Genomic DNA, 17,239 nt, shown 5'->3' on the forward strand with positions numbered 1-17,239 from the left:
GAACATAACATAGGCTTGACACTAAAATTACTGGCCACAGAATAAATGTTTTTCTCAGATTTTTGCACTCAAAAGAGAAAAATATAAGATTTGTTTGATTCTACATGATTCCATGTAAATGTAGACAGTTATGTGAGTGTGACCAAAAGAAAGCTTACTTTATTAGGCCTATTTCATGTCAGCATATCTAGTGTTATGCATAGATAATTAGTAAGCAATTTAGCAAATCAGTAAAATTAGGAAATTGAGATTTTTATGCATGAAATGACCAAATTGATAAATCAATGAATACGTAAATTGTTAATTACGTTATGGGGATAGTTCCAGCTATCTCTCAAAGTGGAACCAGAGCCTGAAGTATACCGTATCTTCCATTGGTTCTTGGGTCAGTTCTTGTTTTTGAACGTGGAAAAATACCATTATTTATTATCAGGGACCATATTAGTTTATTAGCTTACTACACATAGTAAAACCATATCAGCATCACAGTAGAAACTCAGGGTCACACTTTATTCAGATGGTCCCCTATAGATGATCTACAGATACTTAAATCATTAACAACATTTCTGGTGATACTCAATTGATTATCAACAACATTATGTTGGGGGCCAGGTTTAGGAGTAGGTGCAGGTTTTGCCTTGAATTTAGAGTTAGGGCTAGGTTTAGGTCTATCTATCTATCTATCTATCTATCTATCTATCTATCTATCTATCTATCTATCTATCTATCTACCTACCTACCTACCTACCTACCTTTCACTGTACATGGTACACATGGCAAAAACAAGGAGACGACTGAAAGTTTAGAATCTGCATTTTTCACAAATCGTTCAGAGAACTACGCATGTTAATTAAGTCAATTAAATGTTATGAGATGTTTTAAAAGATCTAGAAAAAGCAAACTGAAAACCAGCAGTTTCCAAACTAACAGCAGCTGTTTTTTTTGCAGGTTCTTTGTTCTTAATATGAGTATTGTTGGTATCTGATGAGATTCTGGTCTCCTACATAAGTTTGTTTGTGTGGTGTATATTATGATACATGTCAAACAGGATAAGAGTAATGACCCCACAGGGAAAACTATGCTCAGGTAGATAACATTTCAAGCTAATACTCTACACTGACTTTTAATGACCAGGTAATGTTTTTTTAATGAGCTGTAATTGTGGGCTTTGTTTCTCTGGCTGCTGTACCCGCCTCCAGTTTAAAAAGCAGCAAACTGCCAGGCACTGAGACAGCGGTATTAAAGAGATGCCATCGATAATCCGCCATCATGGAGTTTCAGAACGTTCAAAAAGCCCCCCGCTAACCCCACCCACTCACCACCACCTACATGATATGACCATAAAACCGAACAGAAAATCAATAGAACCAATATGCCTGTTCCAGCCCGCGGGACCCTGATAAATCACAAACAGGTGTAATGCTGAGAAACGAATTGGACCAAAGTGTAATATCTGACTGCGGCCCATAATGGGGAATCTAAAATGAGTCATGGGGTCGCGTTCAATCAGAGTCTCACTGCAGCTCCACTTTGGTTAAAATTACCACCGGAAGAATGAATTCGGGATAAAAACCAACCCAACAAATATATGAGACAGTAATGTAATAAATATCCCCCAGTCCTCCTTCACCTTAAGGTGAGGAAGAGTTTGGATTTGACAACAGTCCAAGCTTCAAGGCCGCTGCTAGTCTTTTTAGCCATGCCGTTTATATAAAAAACATTCCGTCATGTAGCTGGGGTCATCAATTTGATTTGACGTGGGGTCACATTCTTGCAGAGCAAATGCTGTTTGGAGAGGCAGTTTCCTAGTGAATGATATCTATGCAAGATAAAAAGAAGAATTATGAATTCTTTATTACACTCAGTTAATCCTGGTGGTCATAATAGATCATTGCAAACGAATGAAATGAAGTCATTTAAATTACTCTTTTTACATTTAAATCAGCTCATGGTGTTGGCTTATATCTACTAACTCGGTCACAATTAACAAAGTGAACATTTTTACACAAGGGGGCGCTATTAGCTTAGGTAGTTTTTGTGTGCATCATTAAAAGAGAGGAAACTGGCATGAAGACACACAAGACAAGAATAAATAATGTACTGAATTACTGAGGAACAGCGACATAATAAGTGAAGGAAAAGTTACTTGAATGCCTTTTACAGATGTTTGTGTCTAAAGTAGAGTCACCATAAGTGGTACTAGGCTCAGTCTAACAGTTAATATACACCTAACAAACACTAACATAACACAGCCAAACCCATAGAGACACCAAGTGACATTAGCATTTTTCACGAAGAAGTTTATCAACAAATAGCCAAATTGTCTGGTCTGCAATTTAAGGTCGGCTATTATTAAAGAACAGAGTAGCCACTAAGTGTGTCTCATGTGCTTATCCAAAAGTACAGACAAAAATGTAGGAATCATGATTGTATGTTGATATTTTTAGCAACACAGCATTTAACATATTTGCAACTGTGCAAAAGTCAGAGACCTTCTTTCATAACTTGGAGGAGGTTAAATATAAGATACTGCAAAAGAAAGAAAGACAAATGAAAAAAGTGGAATTTAGAGAAAGTGGTACTCCTAACAACCACCTGGTAGACATCGAAACTGTCCCCATCAGATAAACAGCACTTAAAGCTTTCATCTCTGAGAGAGAGGAGAAAATCAAGCTGCTTCAGATCTGAAAACATCCACAGGTGTTTCTGTCCATCCTTCCACTGTGAGAAGATGACTCAGCACTATGGGTCTGAAAGGATGTGTAGCTATCAAGAAGTCAGAAGCTGAACAATGGACTGACCACCCCAGTGTCCAGACCTCAACATCACTGAATGTGTTTGATTACTTCAGAAAATGATCAACCAACTTCTAAGACTGAACTTTGGAGGTGTGTCTGCAGATTCTTAGAGAAACTGAAAGTGAGTCTCCTGAAAAGAATGGAAGCTGTAATAAAGGTAGAGCGACACACTAATTGGTGGGGTATAAGCTGCCATTGTTTTTTAGCTAAATTAGCCTTGTATCTCCAGAACAAAAGCTCCACCACCAAATATGTCAAAACTAATTGACTACATATGTAAAAATTCATGAAAAACTTGCATCAAGCTCATTGGAAACAGGTACAAACATGCTGTAGCTTGACACGGGACCACATGAAATCTACTTTATCTCTTGGTGTAACTTGGCTGTCACTCTAACCATGATTCTAGGGTTTATCTCATTACAAAGGACATTGCGTTTGACCCTAAAGTGCATATGAAAGTGGTTTGCAGGCAGCGGAGAGAAATGCGCAGGCTGGATGATCACTGCAGGTTAATAGATGGTCATTATCTCGGCCTGCTCCATATGGGGGACCGGAGACCATGTGTGTAACCTCTGCCCACACGGAGGAGAAAGGCGCTGCTCTTTTCCCGCTAAGCAGAATCAGTCAGGCATGAAGCATCCGCTGCCTCCAGACACCAGGAGTCCGAGTCAAGTGACCAATCGCCACGAAGCGCCTCCGGCTAATCGGCCAATCAAAGCGCAGGGGTGCTGAGTGCGTGTGACACGTTTCTGTGTGATTTCCAGACATTGTGCTGTGGCCTTTAAACATGGTGAGCTGAGAGAGAGAGAGAGAGAGAGAGAGAGAGAGAGAGAGAGAGAGATGGGGAGGAGAAAGCGAGAGAGAGATAGAGATAGGGATAGAGATAGAGATAGGGAGGAGAGAGAGAGATAAAGACAGAGAGAGACGGGGAGGAGAGAACTACAGATAGAGATAGAGATAGGGATGAGAGAGAGAGATAGAGAGAGAGAGAGAGAGAGAGAGAGAGAGAGAGAGAGAGAGAGAGAGAGAGAGAGATGGGGAGGAGAGAGAGAAAGAGATAAAGAGATTGAGAGATGGGGAGGAGAGAATGAGAGAGAGAGAGAGATATGAGAGAGAGAGAGACAGGGGAGGAGAGTATGAGAGATAGAAATAGAGATAGAGATAGAGATAGGGATGAGAGAGAGAGAGAGAGAGAGAGAGAGAGAGAGAGAGAGAGAGAGAGTCACACACAGAATGTCATTTCACTTTAAATATGATTCTGAAAGTGTTTGATTTAGTGTCTCTCACATTAAACATTGAAGGCTCACATCATGGAAAACTGAATTTCCCTCACTTGTTGGAAATAAAAGAGTTTAATACAATAAATAAACACTTTAAACATGCTAACTGATTTTAGCCCCGATTTTCAGTCTGGCCGAGTCTGTGCTAGTCGGCTCTAGTCTGCAGATGTTTGGGTCAGTCGGGGTCGACAGGAGAGAAAATCGAATATTGTGCGAGGGGCGCAGACTCAGATTTACTGCCTTTATCAAACATGTTTGTTTTTTTTTTTTGACCTGACTCTGAGCGTTATCTAGTGTAAACTGGTCAGCGACTCAATCTGAACAGATTCCTGCAACAGCCAATGAAAACTGAGAGCAAGAAAGAAGAAAATACAGCAAGCAAATGTTGAAATGTCACTCACGTGTGGAGTGAAGCTTTTTAATGAGTTTAAGACATGAGCACAATCGAGTTTATGTACATTTAAAACTCTAAAAATACCAAAACTGATCACATTTTTAAATCCATGACCATCACTTAAACATGTTTACCTGCTGCAATACTGTTTCAGCGCAAATGGCAGAGAAAACAGCAGCAGCTCCACGTTTGTCTTAGTAACAGGTGAACGTGAGAGTTTGTATGAGTTCAGTGAATTTCATTCAGTTCAGCAGCAGATAGAGTAGTACAAAGTAGAGTAGTGTGTGATCCCTAATCATTTAGTGTGGATCCCCAGGATTTCAGTCACCCAAAAAATCTGCAAACCATCTGATAGTGTGAGATGCCCGGTCTTTTATAATATATTAAGACTTTAAAAGTTCTGTAGTGAACCCAAGGTTTGACCTACAGGAACAAAAACATAAAAGATTGGCTACTTTTTATAGTTTGTACATAGTTTTATTGCCAAAATGTTACATTCAGCAAATAAGTGGAATTTGCATATTTAACTTATTTTCAGTTCAAAAATCAACAAAATCTGTCACTCGATCGGAGGTGTTCATACTATAAACATACGTTTGTATATCGCTGTTGTCAGAAGAAAACCACGTATCTCCAAAATGGTAAATTTACAGGAGAAGGAATGAAGGAATGGTAACAACCTACTTTACTTTTTTAAGTCAATGGAACCAGACATTTTTCCAAGTCATTTTGGGCTGTTTCCATTCCTCATGACACCACAATGTAAAGGCTAACAGGCATTTTCAAATTATGTCAAAAACTGAAAAATGACAAAAAAAAAGTGTTTCGGTAACACTTTCCTGTAGGGTGCTGTTCATAAGGCAACATGACACCTACGTAAGCTTGTCATGACAACTGACATAACCCTACATAACTATTTATAAATGCTTGTTCCAATAAGCATTGTTCGCTATAAATGTTACTTTTAATTTTGGTTACTTTAAGGTTACTTTTTCAAATTTTGATCAAAGTCAGCCAAAGAAGCCTTTATGACAGATGCTACCTGTTGTAATAAGCATTTATAAACAGTTATGTAGGTTTATGTCAGTTGTAATGACAACCTTATGTAGGTGTCATGTAGCCTTATGAACAGCACCCTACAGTAAAGTGTTACCAGGTTTTCTTCTGACAGCAGTGATATCAGCCTTAATGCCACAGTAACAAAAAACAGCCTGTTTAATTGTAAGGGCTAAAGAGAGGTTGTGTAAAAATGAATTATGAGTAATACATAAACACACGCAAGCTTAAACAGACCTAAAATAACACCAAAATGCAGAGTATTGGCCCTTTAATTTTGTATTATAAGGCAAATTTGGTTGATCTACAGGGCTTGTTAAAACAAATCTACTGTAAATCTTCCGTTTTTTAACAAAAGGTCAGCAGTGCTGTGTAAAATCATTCCTTCCAGTGCAGCCTCGTCCTTTACTGTCACACAGAAGACCCGACCTGGTCATTATATGACTTGACACCAGCCTCCGTATCCCAGGCCTGTGTATGTTCTATAACAGGTCAGTGACAGTGCTTGACACAGTGCTTGTCAGGCACTAGCACACAAACAGAGACATGCACAGCAGTCTGTACGCACTGCCAGAAATGAAATGCTGAGTGCAGAAGCCTCACAAAAACAAAGTTTCCATACACACTCACCGGAAAAATGTCACCGAGAGTGGCAGGCAGGAAAAAAAACGCTTTTGACCTGCAATATGTCACGACATTTTGTGAGCGGCTGTAGCCTGCAGTGTTTAGACTGATCCACTTTTTAGTGCTGGATCCCTCCACATACACCGCTATGCCACTTCCTACTGGCACGCCACTGAGTTACAACATGAGCAGGGCATCCGAGAGCCACACAGAGTGGTGGAGCACTAGGAAAAATGGAAAAGAAAACAGAAGATACATTATGTGGCCAAAAGTTTGTGGACACCGGATCAGCACACCTATATAAGTGTGTTGGACATTTCATTCCAAAACCATGGGCATTAATATGGAGGGTGTCTATGGGTATTTGTGCCTGTTCAGTCAGCATTTGTGAGGTCAGGCACTGATGTTGGATGAGAAGGCTTGACTCACAATCGACATTCCAGTTCATCCCAAAGGTGTTCAGTGGGGTTAAGGTCAGGGCTCTGTGCAGGCCACTAGAGTTCCTCCACACCAGACAAATCATATCTTTATGAACCTCCTTTTGCATACTGGGGCTCAGTCATGCTGGAACAAGAAAAGGATCCTCCCCAAACTGCTGCCACAAAGTTGGAAGCATACAATTGTCTAAAATGTCTTTATATGCTGTAGCATTAACATCACCCTTCACTGGAACTAAACCTGAAAAACAGCCCCAGCTCATTATCCCTCCTCCACCAAACTTTACTGTAGGCACTATGCATTCTGGTAGGTAATGTTCTTCTGGCATCCACCAAACCCAGACTCATCCATCAGACTGCCAGATAGTGAATAGTTATTCATCACTCCAGAGAACACGTTTCCACTGCTCCAGAGTCCAGTGGCGGCGTGTTTTACACCACTCCAGCCGACGCTTGGCATTGTGCATAGTGATCTTAGGCTTATGTGCAGCTGCTCGGCCATGAAACCCATTTAAGGAAGCCCTAGATGCACAGTCAGAGAGTGATACAACAAAGGTGGTGGATTTTTTCGCAGTTGCATGATAGGTTGAATAATCTTACAATCATACGCAAGATGTTGAAAACAAATTATTTGTTTTGTTGAGTTTTAAAGTGATAATAATTTAACACAACCTCTACAGGAAGCAAACTTAAAGATGCGCTATTTAGTGCTCAGTTTCTACTTATTTGATGAGTTGAACATATTAAATACATAAATTAATGTGACATATCCACAGGCCACATTCAACGTTTTATTGTTTTTTTTGTTTCTCAAATATGTTAAATTCAGCAATTAAGCCATAATTGGGTATTACTATGTGCAGTCGTCTGTTCTCTGTAGAGGATGTGCTAATTTTCACTTTAACACAACATGGAATTTGACGAAAACCTTTGCATACGACTGTATAATATCCTCACAACAGTCCTACTGTGAAAAACATTAGACATATTGTCCACACTTAAGATGCTTTCAGTTGCCAAGATGTTATATTTGCCGTTTCATGTCAAGCTAAGTATTGCTAATGTCTTCTTATTTCATTATTATTGTTATTGCATAATTAATCTATTTAGACTGTAAATGACTGTTATGTATGTATAAATGATGTTTTGTCTCAATAAATGACCTCCCGATGTTGGACCAGATCTCCGGCGTCTGCTGACTGAGCTTTTCAGTGACTGTGCTTCTCCTCTGTCCTACAGGCGAGGAGGCGCTGACCATGTACATGGCCAAGAACAAGCTGGACCGGAAGATGGTAAACGCCACGCAGGGAGTGGAGGCCCTGCACCAGCTGGCCTCTTCATACTTCATCGACCGGGACGGCACCATGCGCAAACTCCACGAGATCCAGATCTCCACCAACGCCATCAAGGTAAAATGATTAAATAAGTTATAGCGTAGTAAAGGCCAGTAAAGTGTATACAATTATTAATGAAGTCATACATTAATTATTTAATTTCACAGGTATAATAGAGATGAACATCATTATTTACAGTCATATGCAAAAGTTTGGGCACCCCAGTTTTGCAAATAAATACTGCCTGTGCAAAAGTTATGATAAAATTTAAGTTATAGTGTATAAAGGGTTTCTTGCTGATGCTAATTTGAAGCCCCTGTTTAGCCTGATAAAGACAAACTAAGTCTTTGTCACAATTTAGCAGCATCAGTTTTCTTATAAACCCATAAAAAATAAGTTTTTTCAGCCTAACTCGATCTGCTGCATCTGTATTGTATCATTCATTTTTACGTGGATAATAACATCGACTTCTTTCCCTGAACTTAGAAAAGACCAGAAAACGTGTTGACTCCCCAACTGCTTATAATTAAAGTGATTAGGCAGCTGTTTAAATATTTTAGTAATATAAAATACAGTTTTGTGAAACACAGCGGCAAACTGAGACAACTAAGGCTTCAGTTCAGGCCACAAATGTAAAAAACATTCAAAATCAAGGAAAAAAAAAAACACCTCTGCAATACTGCTACTTTCTACTAGCTCCCCTATGGTACTCTAGTAGTATGATAGCACTTAACCAACAGCAATTCACATGAACATCTCCATTTTTGTTATTTTCCAGAAAATGCCTGTTGTCCTTTACATTGTGTGTAAATTTCATGATGAATGGACCAAAAGAAACCCCCAGAATTACTAAATTAATAAAAAAAAATCTGGTTCCATTACATTTTCTCACTGTTACTTTGCAATTAAGAAAGAATATAAATATATAAAGATACAAAAAGAGCAATGATTTATTTCACAAAGCATCTGTGTGTTCTGAGTGTGTTTACATTCATGTTCATCAAAGTGTCTTCAGTGGTATGAAAAGCAGATTTTAGCTGAACTGATAATTTGACAGTTTACTTTTGTTAAAATCTCATATTGAAAATCTTTTGGGCCAAAGCTGGTTTTACCCCCCCCCTGAAAGTTTTGAGTGCTTTTTATCACAATAAAGGAATAAAATTTGCATCCTTTAGTGTCAGTTTTGTCTTGCTGCTTGGGAAAGAAAATTGGCACACTTTCTGAACAGCTTCCTGTTAAAAAAGTTATTTAATTTATTATTATTATTATTTTTTGCACACTGACAAAGAAAACATGCTCCTTTCTTAAAAACCTTTTTCAAACCTGAGTGTCCATGAACTTTTGACAGGCAGTGTAGATGAGATAAATAAATAAATAAATAATAACAGCCCGGCTCCCTGCGGTCCCACTAGCCGTCTGTCCATGCAGCTTTTAGTAGTTGGGAGTGACAGGCTGCTGAAGGGCCTCTGGCAGACAGCGCTGGCGGCAGCACGAAGTCAAGCATGACGAAACCAAGTGGAATTGACAATGGCTGCTGACTCAGGAGCAGCAGGAAGGAGAAGCAGCACACGCAGCAAACCAGGCTCAGCTTAGCCCTTTAAACAACAGGCTTATTAAACAGTTATTAATGTTCAGTAACTACTATGAAACAAACATAGCTTATACATTTAAATACATTTAAATAAAAATAAAATAGATGTAACAAATATATTTAGAATATTTAGAATGTAACAATAGGTCATTTATTTATTTATTTATTTATTTATTTATTTATTTATTTATTTATTTATTTATTTATTGCTGAAGATATAAAGCTGTTGTTGGAACAAAACCTTGTTTTCTCCAAAATAAGAACTTTACAGGAGAAGGAAAAAACATACTTTACTTTTAATGTAAGTGAATGGAGCCAGATGTTTTTCCAAGTCATTTTGGTCCATTCATGATGAAATTTATGAACAATGTAAAGGCCAACAGGCATTTTCAGATTATATGAAAAACTGAAAACGACAACAGCTCTATATAAATATATATATATATATATATATATATATATATATATATATATATATATATATATATATATATATATATATAAAGTATCTTTGAGACGGGTCGTGTGCAAGACAGCGCGAAAGCCCTGTTTCGCAACGACTGAGAACCGGGGTGCAGACTGCAGGTCACATAGCAGTGATGCGTTATTCGCATTTATAAGCAGTTGGTTTCCTGATACGTTAAATCTGCAACGAGAGACTGTCAAACACTAAAAAGTGGCGAAGATGAAGTCGCTTCTCTTTCGAATTCTCCCATTCCACCTTAAATGGTGCCACATTTACATTTGGCGCCTCAGCTAGAATTAAAGTTGGAACGGGTAAATTCGAACATAAAGCTGGAGAATAAGAAGCGACTTCAGCCTCGTAAAACAGCCGAATGTTGAGAGACATTTAACTGATCAACTTCTGAGGAAAAGTTTTCTGGCGGAGATGGGAGGAAAGCGGCTATAGCTGAGCTAAGCTAAAGCTTAAAGCAGAGCGAAGTAAATCTGTGTTTTCGTTTACATTGTTTAGCCTACACTAGCACATTATCACATACTGGACATTAAATGTTGTGGCTCCCAAGATGGTTTGATTTTTGTTGAAAGGTCAAAATGTCACTTCTTATCATTTGGGTTGTGACTCCTGACCTGACCTGGCTTTAATGCAGAGGGAGCCGGTCGGATTTCTCACTCATCCAGTTGTGTTTTTGTTATGTGCTGCCACAGACTGTCCGGGCGCTGCACTTACCCACTTCCAAGTTCCGCCTTTTGCGTTCCATCAACATCATGTTATAAATTAAATATTTAGAAAATCGATTTTTGACATATATTATACATACATTATATATATAATCTGCTACATATAAACTAAACTTTAAAGTACATATAAACTGTTTAAAACCTTTTAAAATGGTTCTGTACAGCACCAAAAAGAGGTCCACTGTGGTTAAGTCATAACATTTGAGTTGATACTAAGTGTGTAGGTGATGTAAGCGTGATCGGTGCTGCATGGACACGTGTATTTGCCAAACACACTGCTGGTGGGTGGAAGCTGTTGTGGAATCATGTGTTCATAAGCTGTTTGTTCTGCCTGAGGGCTGCAGTGACTGAACACTGAACCTAGAGATCAGGAAATGAAAGGGTTAAGTAGAGGAACATCAGGAGAACAGAACCTGCACAGAGGAGAGTGAGATCTATTTTCAGACAGTGTATTGATAGAGAATGTATATACATGTGTGTGTGTGTGTGTGTGTGCGTGTGTGTGTGTGTGTGTGTGTGTGTGTGTGTCCCCTCAGGCATCAGACTTCAAAGATGATGCCCACTTAAAGTTGCATATTGTTTTACGTGGCGAGTGATGAATAATTGAAGCTCTCTCACCCTGCAGTACGTTTTGCATATCTTATTGGCTCGTCTCTCTGCAGTGATTCAAATGGTTTTAGCATTAAGAGTGGAAAAAAAGAACATCAGAAAAATACTTTCAGTTCTCAAGTAGAACAATTGAAACATGTTCACGTTCTAATGAGCAGAACAAAGCATGGAGATTTCCTCTGATAAAAATAAAGGCCTTTGAAATGCTTAAGAAACGTTAACATAAATACACTCAGCTTCAACAAAGCTTACGACTGTCAGGAGAGGCGATTTAGCCTAATATATATATATATATATATATATATATATTTTTTTTTTTCTTACTGAAAATGGCATAATTAATAGATATTTTAAAAAAGAAAAACAGAAACTGTGGAGGGGGTTCTTTGCATTTTGTTGCCATATGGCAACATTGTGCAGCAAATGAGCTGCAATCCACAATGCAATGCTACATACTACATAACAGTTTCCCAAAACAACAGTAAAAATTTGGCCATATGGCTACAACATGGCAATTTTTGGTCAGCTGGCAACAAGCGTTAGCCGTTGGTAAAATGCTAAGCAAATGTGGACCAACAATAAAAAGAATCTAAATATTGTAGATAAAAAACTACTTTTAGCAAACACTGAAAACACATGCAGTGTCAAAGTACACAATTCTTACTCTGAATACTCACAAGGCTCCAGAATTTGGAAAATATACTAGTATTATAATTATGTTGCTATGTTTTGTAACTGCAATAGGCATAAAAAGATATACAAAATTAATTGGATAATCAATAATAAGTAAGTAATAATAAGTAATTATAGTGGTAAGAAGTTGGTAATAAAATGGTAAGATAGTGATATTGCATTTTACTACGCAAAAATGGTGCTAAGTATCTTAACTTTTTGTTCATTATTATAAATAGCTAGAAAATTAGCAAATCATGTTCAGGTCGATACAACTTTTTACCTTTTTATCATTATGTTTTATTATATTATTCTCAATCCACAGTAACCACTCCCATGAATAACTTCAAAAATAGTGCCTGTTTTTTTTTCTGTTAGTACAACTTGTTACCATCATATTAACATATAATTACCACTTATTAACAATGTGCAAAGTGCCTCCCATTGTTTTAAGTGAAATTATTAACTTGTGTAAATGTTATGTAAATACTTCATTCATCAAATTAGCCACAGATAAAGAAAAATACGGAGAGAGACATAGAGAGAGGAATAGATAGATAGATAGATAGATAGATAGATAGATAGATAGATAGATAGATAGATAAAGAATGCATAAGAAATAAAGTGATGGGAAAGAGAGAGAGGGACAGATTGAATAATGTAGAGATAAAGTGAGAAAGAAAGAGAGGTGGAGTAGAGAGAGGTGTGAAAGCGAAAGAAACAGAGGGAGAGGGGAAGAGTGAGAGAGGAGTCACGTAGCAGACAGTGGAGGATCTTTGCATGCAGGAAGAGAGTGAGGGTCTGATGTTCTGGGCAGATCCACACACAGAAACACTCGCCTGCACTGCCAATATTGATTTAATATAGTCAACAGTCCAACCACTCTCTCTCTCTCTCTCTCTCTCTCACACACACACACACACACACATACGACTGAGAGACAGACAGACAGACAGACAGACAGAACTGTGCTCCCTCACTCTAGAACATAACAATCTCAGAAAGGAAGCATGTTTCTTATTAAGCTATTTCCATTTATTTGTCTTTTTTTTTCTCCAATGTTCCCAATTTATCTGTAGACAGCTGTCAGTGCAGTAGGTCTCTGTCTCATTAGATGTCAGTGCCTGTAGTACTGGAGTGCTGAAGCTGCACACACCTTCACTGATGCATATGAACTCAATTCTGCATCTTTTTTACACTAAAATACTGGAATCAATGGAACATCATTGGTTTCCATTGAAATCAAGGATGTTGAATGATTAGTTCAAACTCTACCCAAAGGATTTTATTAGAACTTCATTGCTGCCAAAGGTGTCCATCTCATCCCAGTGGCTCTCAGTAGAGCTTCAGTCCTTCTTCAATCCAAACAGACATTTAAAAAAGCTTCATTTCTCCAATTCATGAACAGAGTTGGACAATTCAAGTCCAGAAATTAAGGATGTTGTTGAAACTGCCTGGAAACACAAGCCTCTTTTCCACTGCAGGGCCGAACGGTTCTAAGCATGGAGGGTAACCGTTCCAGTGGCGTTTCCACACTGACACGGTTCGACACGGAAGTCAGTTTTTTTGGCACAGTTAGCTAACCGTACTTGGGGCCACAGAACCATTTGGTGGGATGATATAACAATGTAGCTATTTGTTGATTGGTTCTATGTTTATATCGGTATTGTGTCACAGCATTATTTCAAACCCGAAAGCATTCAAATAAAGTCAGTTTGCTCAAATAAATGAAAGCAGTGCACGATTTTAAATCCACCATTCAATAAGCATCAAAGCTTCAATCTAAAACCAATTAGCTGGTTAGCATTAGCTAAGCTAACATGCTGGCAGCACTGTTCGCCACAGAACAGGTTCAATTCTGATAAAAGCTTTACTGACACAAATTTAGATAACAGTGACTCATATCTGAGGAAGTGAAGTGGAGTGGCTGATATTAGAGGGATAGAAAGCTGAAACTAACCTCTTCTCTGGTGTCTGGAGCTGGAGCCTCCTAGCTAAGCTAATGCTAGCTGGCTCTTCTCTCATAGCTAACTTATCTTGGCTAAAGACATCCAAACGCCACACTGCAGGTTCGATATGACTAGCTGCTCTGTTATCACAAGTATAGATGATAAAAACCTATAACAGAAAGCCAAAATCAGACTTTTTCTCTTAGTGCTTTAAGCTGTGGTCTGCTAGGCTAAGCTAACACAAGTGTACGGTGCCTCCCACTGCAGTACAGGCTCGGTTCTAGCAAATCGATAATTTAAAACACCCTTTTAGAGGATAAAAACTCGTATCTGAGAGCACAAATTTGAATGACTGGTGTTGAAATGACAAAAGGATAATCAAAACAGAATTGTTCTGCTGTTTAGAACCTTTTTGGCTAAGAGTGCATAATGTCAATTATCATCATCATCATCACCATCATCATTAACCGCTTAATCCAGGGTCGCGGTAACAGGTGGGAGAGCAGAGAATCCCAGGTGACCCTGTCCCCCGCAACTTCCTCCAGCTCATTCAGGGGGACCCCCAGCCGCTCCCAGGCCGAGTTGGAGACATAATCCTTCCAGCGGGTCCTAGGACGACCCCAGGGTCTCATTCCAATAGGCCGTGCCTAGTACAACCCCACTGGGAGGTGTCCAGGGGGCATCCTGATCAGATGCCCTAACCACCCTAACTGGGTCTTCTCAATGTGGAGGAGTAGTGGCTCTACTTTGAGCTCCTCCCAGATGACCGAGCTCCTTACCCTCTCAAGCAGACTGTAGCCCACCACCACCTCATTTCCACCACTTGTATTCATGATCTCATTCTTTCGGTCACTACCCAAAGCTCATGCCATAGGTGAGGGTTGGGACGTAGACCAACCAGTAAACAGAGAGCTTTGCCTTATGGCTCAGCTCCCTCTTCACCACTACAGTCCGGTACAGTGACCACATTACTGGTGCCGCCTGTCCCAGCCTGCGGCCGATCTCACGAACGCTCTTCCCATCTCTCTTGAACAAGACCCCGAGATACTTAAACTCCCATACCTGGGGCAAGTCCTTTCCCCTTACCTGGAGTGGGCATGCCATCCTTTTCTGGGCTGTAATGTCAATTAGCCTAATGCTAATTCATTGGGTAGTAACTCCCATTACATGGTAGCTACATTAGCCTTGAAGCTCCAGTGCACAATTAAAGAAGCAACTTTGAGACATCAAACACATTTTGGCTGATTGACTAAATTGAAATAAATGAGTGAATAAATAACTCGATGCTCATTATAAACCTTACAGCGAAATACATGAATAATTAATAGAAATAACTTACTAAATTTTTGCTCAGCCCAGTTGTCTAAACAGCTGTTCAGTATCTCTAAAAGACTTGCTTATCCTTGGAATTGGTTTAGACTCAACCAAGGTGGTCTTGACCGCTACCCTAACTGAGCACCATCAGCTCATGCCCTGCTCTCTGAGATCCTCTTGCCTTTCCGTTTTGGGATGTGACCAAACGCTTTAGCCTGCACTGAGGCACATGGAAGAGACAAACGAAATAGTGAGAAACGGCTTCGGAGCATCCCCTCGTCCATTTGGCTGTATTTTCTCTGCCATCCCCTGCTCTCCCAGCGCTAATGCTAACACTGCCTGAGAGTCTCTGCAGCATCATTGCGTTAATCAAACCCAAGACATCTTGCCACTGCGGTGGGTTTTTGCCCACGGCCATAAATAAAAAAACAGCCCTCGTTATTTTTTTAAGTTCCCACAGAGCAACTGGAGTGTCTTTTCAATGAATCTTCCTTTCCTGGAGATCTTAAAGCTCAGGTCTTTTCCTCCAAGCCTCAAAAGATCTGTCAAACATAGACGCTCCGCAGAACCTTTGTTTAAAGTGCCACGCCGTTCCTGCCTTGAAGCATCTATTGTTGTGTGGATTTGAAGGAAATGAGTCCACATGAGCACGATTTGATAAATGTTTGGTTAATGACTGCTGTCATTTAGCAAATTATGCTAGCGCTGTCTACTTGTAATTTCTTTGAATCCGGCTCTCCAAAAAGGCTTTGAGGCTTTGTACAAGGTGGGCAGCTCGTTTATCATCTTCTTAATCGCTGTTTGAGTCTGAAAGCCACAGGGTGACGCATCCTCTTTGGTTTGCGTTTGGGAACACTCATGCCAAAATCGTCTCTAGACAAAATGGTTTTGAAGTAGCGCTTATCAATTTAGCTCCAGACGGAAGGGATGCTGGAAAGGAAAACCGCGGAGACTTGGATCAGGCCCATTTGCCATGACCACTGTTGATTTGGAAGAGTCCTAGAACAAAATTGGGCTCGTTAACAATACATACTGCTGTTTAAATGGAACGTAATGAGAGCCGGAGAGAAACGGCGCACGGGGGGAGCGTCACGCTTTCGCCATTAGGCACGACGACCCACCGAGATCAGAGAGATGGAGGAAGTTTGGAAACCTACATTATTCCCGCCTTCTTTGTATTTTTATGCGCATGTAGGCCAGCATGAAATAAATGAGCAGATAAATAACTCGATGCTTGTTATAAAGCTTACAGGAAAACAAATAAATAATTAATACAAATAACTTAGACAATTTTAGTGCAAACTGCCTGCCTATATCATCCCACACTCACCCCGCTTGCCTGAGGAGATGTTCATTATCTCTAATAGACTTGCTTATGTGGTTTCTGACACTATGAAATACTGTCATCCACAAACATGGACAGAAATACAGACAAAATATGAAAAAAAAAAGTATTTTAGCTTCATTTTTAAAAATAAAGGTGGCAGCCAAAGGTTGATGCCATGGAAGAACCACTTTTGGCGGATGGTTCTATAAGAAACCTTTGTAACTGAGAAATAGGAGCGTGAAGAAGCTTTTTAAAGTTTAATGATCCTCCAAACAATGTTACCATTCTCTACTTATCAAAGTTCTTTTTTAGGGCTATGTTTATAAACCAAGTACCATCTAGGAACCTTCATTTTTAAGAATCAACCCCCTAAAATGGTTCCTAAAGTGTTCTCTTAAAAAGGGGGGGGTGCAAAATGGCTCTTTAAGAGATACCATACAGTCTGGTGATGGTTCTTCAAGGGTTCTTTAGTAAAGAAAATGGTTGTCTAGAGAACAATGAACACTCAAAGGGTTGCAAAGCGTTCTTTGCATTGTGAAATGGTTCTTCAGCTTGATGGAGAATGTGCTATAGGTGACTCTATATGGAACCTTTTTGAAAAGGGTTCTGTATAGTACCAAAAAGGGCTCTTCTATTATTATGATGTCAATT

At 39.3% G+C, this 17,239-nt stretch overlaps 1 protein-coding gene across 1 annotated transcript in view; it reads left to right on the plus strand.

Annotated features, from left to right (window-relative positions):
* Positions 1 to 17,239, plus strand: part of brinp1 (bone morphogenetic protein/retinoic acid inducible neural-specific 1) — a 155,684-nt gene that overhangs the window by 64,182 nt on the left and 74,263 nt on the right. The window contains exon 3 of the mRNA XM_036580661.1: positions 7,832 to 8,001. Coding sequence (XP_036436554.1) covers positions 7,832 to 8,001 — 170 coding nt within the window. The remainder of the gene's footprint in view (positions 1 to 7,831; positions 8,002 to 17,239) is intronic.

This window comes from Colossoma macropomum, unplaced genomic scaffold (assembly GCF_904425465.1).
Source record: "Colossoma macropomum unplaced genomic scaffold, Colossoma_macropomum, whole genome shotgun sequence".
Lineage (NCBI taxonomy): Eukaryota > Metazoa > Chordata > Actinopteri > Characiformes > Serrasalmidae > Colossoma > Colossoma macropomum.